The 10,200-nt window shown below is 35.9% G+C and overlaps 1 protein-coding gene across 1 annotated transcript; it reads right to left on the minus strand.

Moving 5' to 3' along the window:
- Nucleotides 1-2,264: 2,264 nt before the first annotated feature.
- LOC131839730 (olfactory receptor 6C2) lies at nucleotides 2,265-3,212 on the minus strand. The gene has a single exon (XM_059187475.1). It carries the CDS (start codon nucleotides 3,210-3,212, stop codon nucleotides 2,265-2,267), a length of 948 nt encoding a protein of 315 aa, XP_059043458.1.
- Between the last annotated feature and the right edge of the window lie 6,988 nt (nucleotides 3,213-10,200).

A 10,200-nucleotide genomic window follows, 5' to 3' on the forward strand; every position in this document is an offset into this window, starting at 1 on the left:
GTTTGTCTCTCTTCCCAGTCCCATCTTGTTTCATTTTTCCCTCCCTTCCCCCATGAACCCCGTCCTGCCTCTCAACTTCCTCATATCAGAGAGATCATATGATAATTGTCTTTCTCTGATGGACTTACTTTGCTTAGCATAATACCCTTTAGAAGTAATTTAAAAGAGGGGCACTGGGTGCCTCAGTTGGTTAAGCATCTGCCTTTGTCTCAGGTCATGATCTTGGGCTCCTGGGATTGAACTCTTTGTTGCGGTCCCTGCTCAGTAGTGAAGTCTGCTTCTCCCTCCTCATCCTATCTCTATCTCTCATAAATAAATAAAATCTTAAAAGAAAAAGAGTGTTTAGGTGTTATTTCAGGCCCCCTTTTATTTTTATTGTTTTTTTTTTAAAGATTATTTATTTTAGAGAGAGAGAGAGAGAAAGAGGGTAAGCAGGGGAAGGGGTAGAGGAGGTGGGAGAGGGAGAAGGAGAGAATCTCAAGCAGTTTTCCTGCTCCATGAGGAGTCCCAAGTGGAACTCTATCTCACAACCCTGAGATCATGACCTGAACAGAAATCAAGAGTTGGCCACTTACCTGACTGAGCTATGCAGGAGCCCCTCAAAGCCCACTTTGAATTAATTAATTTGTTAGTTAATAGTTTTATTTTCCTTTATTTTATTTATTATTATTTTTAAATTTTCAATTTAAATTTAATTAGCCAAGTTATACTACATCATTAGTTTCAGATGTAGTGTTCGATAATTTTTTAAAATTTTTATTTATTTTTTAAATTTCTTTTCAGTGTTCCAGAATTCATTGTTTATGTACACACACTCAGTGTTCCATGCAATATGTGCCCTCCATAATACCTGCCACCAGGTTCACCCAAACTCCCACCCCCTACCCCTCCAAAACCCTCAGATTGTTTTTCAGCGTCCATAGTCTTTCATGGTTTGTCTCCCCCTCCAATTTCCCCCAACTCCCTTCTCTCCATCTCCCTATGTCCTCCATGTTATTTCTTATGCTCCACAAATAAGTGAAACCATATGATAATTGACTATCTGCTTGAGTCTGCTTATTTCACTCAGCATAATCTCTTCCAATCCTGTCCATGTTTATAAAAAAGTTGGGTATTCATCCTTTCTAATTTATCAGTTGCATAACACCCAGTGCTCATCAAATTATATGCTTTCCCTAACCTCACTTTTAAAATTTAAAATTTATCTGTCTTGTATTTCCTTATTTTTTTCCTATTTCTACTGCTTAGATATCCTTGATATCTTCTTAAATCATTCACTTAGCTTTGTGTTGATGTGAATAATGGTCTTATTTCATCATCATTTAAAATTTGGTGTTTTAATTTGTGCTTATGCATTTATTCTAATTTTGTAACCTATAGTGAGTGACATAATGTTTGCATTTTATTTTTTATTTATTTATGTTTTAAATATTTATTTATTTGAGATAGAGTGAGGGAGAGACAGAGAAGAGCATGTGTGAGTGGGGGGCGGGGCAGAGGGAGAGAATCAACAAGCAGAATCCCCCCTGAACACTAAGCTCATGATGGGGCTTCATCTCACCACCATGAGATGATGACCTGAGCTAAAACCAAGATTTGGACGCTTAACACACTGAGCCAACCAGGCGCCCCTGTTTACATTTGTTTTAAATTAAAGATATGCCTTTTAAGTGAAGTTCTCTCATAAAGATAAGTAAATAATTAGAAGTCTTATCAGTGTTCATGAAGCTGTTTCCATCTCTTCAGTTCTGATTATTTCCAAATTCCCTTTGATATCTTTGTTTTCACTTGTTTTCATTATTTTAATTAGCCTAGAATACTTATTTGGTTTCTTTTGAGGCATCTTTGCTGTTGCTGTTTTCTATATTGTATTTGGGTCTTAGATTATGTTATTAATTTGATGACATTGATTAGGGGAAGAAACTAGTTTGTTACTATATTGTGTGTCTTCTGTAGAATTTATATAGTTTTAAATATTATTACTTTCCTTCCTTCCCTAGAACATTGAAGAAAAGACTAAGTCAGAAGTGGATATATGTTTAATTACTTGGAAATATATTTTAAAGTTTTACAGTGAGGAAAGCCACTATGCATGAGTTTGGTTTGAAAGTAAAAGGAGTTTGATTAAGGTGAGATTAGGACGTATTTTTAAATGTCTTTAAAAGGGTTAATATGACTACATTATAGGCACAAAGCAATGAAACAAATCAGAAGCTGTAGTTAAATACTTAGAGGACTTTCTTCTTTGATTTTACACTGATTCGTCAAAACTTCAGGATCTTTGAGAGAAATGTTATCTTCTTTATGAAATCATTAAAAGCTTGTTGCACTTGCTTATTCCTCAAGGTGTAAATGAAAGGGTTCAACAGGGGTGCAACAGAAGTGGTGAGCACCGAAACACCTTTATTTGTGGCTACCTCTTCTTTTGCTGACGGCTTGATATAGATGAAGATGCAGCTGCCATAGGTGATGGAAACTACAATCATGTGTGATGAGCAGGTAGAAAAGGCCTTTTTTCTTTGTTGGAAAGAGGGGAATCTCAGAATTGTCCTGACGATGTATGTGTAGGACAGAAATACACACACTAAGGTGATAATGAGTGCAAATACAGCCACAAAGATAACCATTTGTTCTAGTAGCCACGTATCTGAACATGAGATCTTCAGGAGGGGACCTGCATCACAGCCAAAATGGTCAATGGCATTGGAGTCACAGAATTCAAGCTGGAGGCCCAAGCTCAGGGGTGGGAGAACGATCATCAAGCCAGATACCCAGCAACAGAGGATTAATAAGGTGCACACCCTATTGTTCATGATGGTCATGTAATGAAGGGGTTTACAGATAGCAACATAGCGATCATAGGACATGGCTGCCAGGAGAAAAAATTCTGTTGCTCCAAAGAGAAAAATAAAAAATATTTGACTTGCACAAGCATTGTAGGTAATAGTATTGTCCCCAGTTGATATACTATATAGGAATCTAGGAATACAGACAGTGGTAAATGAGACTTCTAAGAAAGAGAAATTTCTGAGAAAAAAGTACATAGGCGTTTTAAGATGAGAGTCTACCAATGTGAGGGTTATAATTGTAAGGTTCCCTGTTACACTCAAGATATAGGTGAGCAATAGAAAGATAAAAAGCAGGATTTGCAGTTGTGGGTCATCTGTCAGTCCCAGCAGGATAAAAGTTGTTATTGCTGTGTAGTTTCTCATCACTGACTTTTGACATCCATCCATTGGCATGTGAAAATAAAAGAGATTTTTATAAGGAGATCAATATTTGAATTCTGTAGCAAAAGACTGAGTATAAAAGCCCAGCAAACCAAGTCTACATTTATTTTCTCATTTCACTTATAATCAATATTACCACTATTCCAGTTAGCCTTCCTGAATATTCCACATCTGAGCAGTAAAGCTTATTCCTTCAGAGTTCATGTTTCTGTAAAACAATGCAACATTTTCTCAGATCATTCTTTGCCCCTCAAAATTTGCAGCTGTACATGATCATTGTTTGTAATTCATCACATGGATTGGATTTACAAATAAGTTAGAGCAAAAAAAAGGTGATTTTACTTAATGTGTACTTAAGTTGTTGTAATGTGTACTTTGTTGTTTATCCAAGACAAATCTTGGATATATATTATATCCAGATAACAAAGACCATGACTTCTCTTCAGTTGTTATTATCAAGGATTGTTTTAAGTATAAGATGCATTTCTGCTGGAAAACAAACAACAGTGACAACAAAACACAACATTGGACCCTGAGATTTTCCCTTATTTCTTTATTCTTATCTGCTTGTATTCCTTATCTTAACTCAAAGATGGTTTGATATACAACTCTTTTATCTATTATGTCAGAAAAGGAATACCTTCACTACGCATACATGTTATTTTTTAGTTGCCTGTGGCTCCATATCTCTCAAAAGCCCTGAAATGTAATCTATGTTTAATACCAATAAATACAGTCTTCCAGAGGCTATGCACCTTTTTATTTTTTAATTATTTTTTTTATTTTTAGAGAGAGAGGCAGGAGGGTCAGGAGAGGGAGGGAGAGAATCTTAAGCAAGTTTCATGACCAGTGCAGAGCCCAACTTGGGGCTCCGTCTCACTAACCTGAGATCATAACCTGAGTTGAAATCAAGATTGGAGCATTTAACCAACTGAGCTACTCAGTCTCCCCGCAGGCTATGCATTTTTAATTGGTGTTTTTAATTTCTTCAAAAAGATACTATCATCTCCACCTTCTCATCTTACCCCTACTTTGTTTAGGTCTTAAGGCTCTGCAAACTTTCATGTCCAACCTCCCACTGCTCTAAAATCCGCAGGAATTTTATTACTATTGAAGTCATTGGCATATTTTTTTGTAGTTTCTTTGCCTGACATCCCCACAATATTTTTTTAAATTAAGATTCTGTCATCCTTCAAATTGATTCCATGCCTTCATCCTGACTTTCTTCCTGACTTTCTCTCTCTTTTTAAAGATTTTATTTATTTGACAGAAAGAAAGAGAACACAAGCGAGGGGAGTAGCAGGCAGAGGGAGAGGGAGAAACAAGTCTCGTAGAGCAGGGGGAGCTCGATGTGGGATTTGACCCCAGAACCCTGGGATCATGAACTGAGCCAAAGGCAATTGTCCAGTCAACTGAGCCAGACACCCTATATATATCTTTTTTACTGACCTACAGTCTCCTCATTCTCTATTCACCTATGAAGTATTTCTGTTACCCAATGTTTTTTCTTGAGACCCATCTTTTCTTGTTTGCTCTTTGTTCTTCTTCTTACTGCATGCTCTCCAAGAGGATTTCACTTCATGCAACTGATTTTATTCTCATTCATATGAATTCCAGAGGCCAGAACTTTTCCAAATAAAACAATTGCTAAGTGCACATTTCTAGTTGTCTGTTCCACAGACTCTTCATATACCATGAATTCAAAGTGAAATCATGGTCCTTCTGCAAGCCTTATTCTCTTCTAGTGTTAACTATTTATTGATGGAGATTAGTCTCTAGTGTGTAGCCTGCAAGGGTCTTCATGGACAGGACCTTCCTTATTTTCTTATTTTATCACTTACATATTCCTTACCTTTCTTTCTGCTAACTTAAATTCCACAAACATTGACTGCTTGTATTCTTCATGTTTTTCAAAGTCTCTCTCTTCTTCCCTTCCCTTTCCTTCCTCTCTCTCCTCTCCTCTCCTCTCCTCCCCTCTTCTCTTGAATGGCTGTCTTTTTTTTCCCCTTCTTTTTTTTCTCAAGGGCTGTCTTCTTTACCAGGGCTACTCATTGATTAAGTTAATTGGTCCGTCAGAATTCTCCTTAGGTATCAGTTTTCTAAGGAAATTTTCATTCACCCTCCCAGACTATGTGAGATTAGGATACCATGTTATTTCTAAACACCTGTTGTTTACTCTTCCTTGGAATAAATCACTTGGTATACCTCCATATGCTTATATGTCTCCTCTCTGTTTCTGTACACTTTTCCAAAATAGAGATTATGTTTTGTTATATAATTGTGAACTGGAGGAAAAAAAAAAGAGTCATCTATATACTTAGACTAAGATATCTTCTTTAATGCCTAGTTTGGTCAGGTGGCTCAGCATTCTTATTTTTCTTTATGGTGATCAAGAATTTCATATGATGTTAATGTCTGACTCCACCCAGACAATTAAGGAAGTTTGTTGCCCAGCCTCATCACTCATATCCTCACCTCCATTCCAATCAGTGCTGTTATAAAATGTACAGTCACCTTATTTATATATTTACATTATAATTGGAGATACACATGAAAGATAAGTAAAATATTAACTGGCTGCCTTTTCTTATATCATGAGTCTCTTTCTGTTGATATTATGTGTGACCATTATGTATATTATTCAACAACAGGAAAGGACTCTATTTCTGTTTGTGGAGCTGTAACCACTCCGAGTCCTCAATTAGCATTAATTGTTTATAATGGTAACTATGAGAATATGTCTTATATGAAAACACAGTCTCTAGGGTTTCTGCTATTGCTCCATTACTAAAGGACATGGTATCTTCCCAGGAGACATCAATTAGTTTGCTATATGAATAATTTTTCACTAGATTGGTTTTAAAATAATACCTGCAAATGAAAGAGCCCTCTGAGTGTGGCAATATTAATTCTCTCTTCCTATGGACATGTGCCTTCTAAAGGCTTATGAGGTATACAAGGCAAGGCAAGCTTCATTTTAAAGGAACTATCACAGGAAAATGGACACTCCCGAAGGGACTCTAATTAAAAACTCTGGTAAAGGAAATAATGTGGACCTGATACAACTAAAGTGAAGACACTAGCACAACTAGCTGCCAACATTAAGAGCACCTGGGGGGCCCAGTCAGTTATGTGTTTGTCTTTGACTCAGGTCATGGTGCTAGGGTCCTGGGACTGAGCTCTCAGTTGAGCTCCTTGCCGGTAGGCAGTCTGATTCTCTCCTGCCAATCCCACCCCTGCCCCCTGACCCAACCATGTGGTCTCTCAAATAAATAAATAAAATCTTAAAAAAAAAAAAGCTACTAGCCAACCTTATGTAAGAACATCCTGTCACATGCATTTCCATCATCCTTAAACTCTCAAGGTTTTTCAAATCAACGAAACTGTTTCTTTGATGACTCTTCGACTGCTGAAGAGTGATATCTTTGTGAGCCTCTCATACCAATCAGTGGCTTATACAGGAAAGAAAAACAGAGCTCTTTGTTTTCAAACTTTCTGAGATTTTTCATTTCCTCTCAATCTTCTTTCTTTGGGAAATTCTATTTTTGCTTATATTAGAAAGTTCAATTTATTAATTTTTTTTCATGCAAGTGAAATAGTGTACTAATAATTTACTATGGCCTATTCTTTGCCTTGTCTTTTGATTTGGTTTATCTAAGAACTGATTCGCTTTTAAAACTTCAGGGCTCCAAAACAGCAATAAGTAGAACTAACTACAAAGTAACTAAAAGTTGACATCCTGCTCTCATCTCCTTTTTCATACTTCCCTCTGGATATACAGCAAGCAGAAGTTGTCCTGGTGGAAATACACTTCTCACCTTGCTATCCTGAACAGAGCTCCATGAACAATAAAAATGGCCTCTCTCTCTTCACTCATCAAATTATTCAAATTATTTTTATTGAAGAATTAGATTTTAAGAGAACATTTCTGTTTAAGTAATAGATGTTTAGGAAGGATTGAATTAGTTCTGTTTAAATTTTTCATCATAAAAGAATATTTACAAATTAGAAAATGTAGGGGGTGCGATTATGGACATTGGGAGGGTGTGTGCTTTGGTGAGTGCTGTGAAGTGTGTAAACCTGGTGATTCACAGACCTGTACCCCTGGGGATAAAAATATATGTTTATAAAAAATAAAAAATTAAAAAAAAAGAAAATGTTAGCATTTTAAGCAATGTAATATGCTTTCTGGGTACAAATCCCAGAATATTTCTGTATGTTTTTGAAACTACACTGTGTGAATGATTACTTATGGATGCAAAGTATAGCTCTGGCTATTTATGAAGGGCTACTGAATAGTTCACAACATGCCTACTACAATTTTCCACATTAAAAGTTGAAACAAGCTTAAGTAACTGTATTACAGAGGAAAATGCCAACAAATATTACTCTTTATTATCTCTTAAAAGAGAAAATAATTCTCATGTCTACCTACAGTACTTACTCTTTAGGTAATTATTCGTGCTTTTAGCTGGCAGCCTTTTACTGTTTCTCTGTGTTTTGGGGAAAGAGATGTGCCTCAAGTCCAATTGCATCAAGTCACAGTCACTTTTCAGCTATTTTCTGAAGGAACTTGAGTTCTTTAAGTTTCTTATTTTCACTCTCATTAGAGACTCTTATTTTAAACCTTGGAAGCATTTTCTTTGGTCTCTGTCATGAAGGGAAGAAAACTTCATGTAGGGGAGGAGAACAAACACATTTTATCTGGGTTTTGGAATAGCTCTGATTGTTCTGAGCCAGGATTTGGCTTTTCTCCTCTAAAAATAATAGTATTTATGTTCCTCTGCTCTATCTTCTGGGGTGCACTGGGATCACGTGTATGAATAAAGTAATGGATCCTTAGTGACCTGGGGTCTAATGTCACTAAGGAATCTTTTGCTTAATGAACTTTGGCAAACAACTAAAATAGACAGCAGCAGGGATGTTGTCCTTTGAGACAGTAAGATAGAACAACAGCATGGGACAGAGAGGCCAGGTGCCCATCACATTAATGAGAAAAATGTGCAAGCCTGATTAAATTCTCTTTTACACTTTCTAAAGATATGGTATAAGAGACTTTAATAATCAAAATATTTTGCCTTCCATAACCTCCCATATCATTTGTTTGTAAAATATTTAATATGAAAATATATATTGAAAAATTACTATGTTCAATGATGTTGCAGAATGAATTTATTTTTTTTTAATTACAGGAGTATTTACCTACATTTGAAAAACAGAGAAAAATGAATATGGCAGACATATTTTTTATTCTGCCTATAGACAATGCTTGATAAGACTATGGTTACATGGATGACTCAAAAACATTTTACTCAAGTAAAAACCATGGCTCTAATAATTTCTGCTGTGACATATCTGCCCCCAAGAATTTGCAATATGTATTAAAAGGGACCTATCTGAAAATATTTTAAGACATAAACTAAGGTTTGAAGGACTGGTTAAGAATGCTGCTTGTGATCAATTACAAAAAGGTAATAGAAATTATAGTAGTTTGGAGATGAGATTACTGTTTAGAAATCTGGAAAAACCTTGTATGGTTACATATTAGTTGCTTTAGGAGTTATAGTTTGACGATGATAGATTAGGGCTCATGATGAATACATTTGTCATGATTAAGAAAGAAAGCTGCTACATTAAAGGAAGGAGAAAATGCCCTTGTTGCAAAATGCTTAAATAAATTAAGCTAATCTCTCTTTATTATTACTTTTTATTATACCAGCATTACTTTTATGGCTTTCTTTACCTAATTTTCTTTTTTCTCTTCCTTTTTTAAATCTTTCTTTTTTTAAAAAAATTATCCTCCATTAGCCACCATATAGTACATCATTACTGTTTCTGATGTAGTGTTCAATGACTCAATAGTTGCATATAACACCCTGTGCTTATCACAACACATGCCCTCCTTAATACCCATCACCTGGGTATTCCATCCCCCCCTTTCCCTCTGAAACCCTCAGTTTGTTTCTCAGAGTCCAGAGTCTTTCATGGTTTGTCTCCCTCTCTGATTCTTTCCCTAATTTTCATTTTATATTTTAATTAAGACAGGTATTTGTTGTTTAAGTTCTTCTTTTTAATAATCTTTCATACAACAAAGGTTTACTTGTTATTAGGATTTATGTTGTGAGAGACAATATGTTATATGAGTGGTTCTTTTTAAAAAGAATTTATTTATTTGAGATTGAAGAAAGAGCACAGGTGAACCTGCACATGAGTGTGGGGAAAGGGCAGAGGGAGAAGGAGAGTCCCCGCTGAAGTAGGTGCTCAGGTGACTCAGGGCTCAATCCTAAGACACTGGGACCAGAGTGAAAGGCAGACACTTAGCCACCCAGTCACCCTGAAATAGGTTCTTACCATGCCAATAAGTATTCAAATTTTTGGTGTGGGGAATAGAAAGAGGATAAACAGTGAATTTAAGATTCATAAAAACTATGATTCTATATGTTGGATTGTAAAGAGTAAGAGCGAATCATATCATGCATGTAATATTGTGCAACTTCAAAAAGGTGGGGGCATCACGTTACCTGATTTCAAGCTTTATTACAAAGCTGTGATCACCAAGACAGCATGGTACTGGCATAAAAACAGACACATAGACCAGTAGAACAGAGTAGAGAGCCCAGATATGAACCCTCAACTCTATGGTCAAATAATCTTCGACAAAACAAAAAAATATATACAGTGGAAAAAAGACAGTCTCTTCAATAAATGGTGCTGGGAAAACTGGACAGCTATAAGTAGAAGAATGAAACTCGACCATTCTCTTACATAGTCACAAAGATAAACTCAAAATGGATAAAGGACCTCAACGTGAGAATCCATCAAAAAAAAAAAAAAAAAGAATCCTAGAGAAGAACATAGGCAGTAATCTCTTCAATATCAGCCACAGCAACTTCTTTCAAGATATGTCTCCAAAGGCAAAGGAAACAAAAGCGAATATAAACTTTTGGGACTTCATCAAAATCAAAAGCTT

Source organism: Mustela lutreola, chromosome 8 (assembly GCF_030435805.1).
Source record: "Mustela lutreola isolate mMusLut2 chromosome 8, mMusLut2.pri, whole genome shotgun sequence".
NCBI classification, from domain to species: Eukaryota; Metazoa; Chordata; class Mammalia; order Carnivora; family Mustelidae; genus Mustela; species Mustela lutreola.

Coding starts and splice junctions, on each gene's coding strand:
- LOC131839730 (XM_059187475.1), bottom strand. CDS start 3,212: ATGAGAAACTACACAGCAATAACAACTTTTATCCTGCTGGGACTGACA.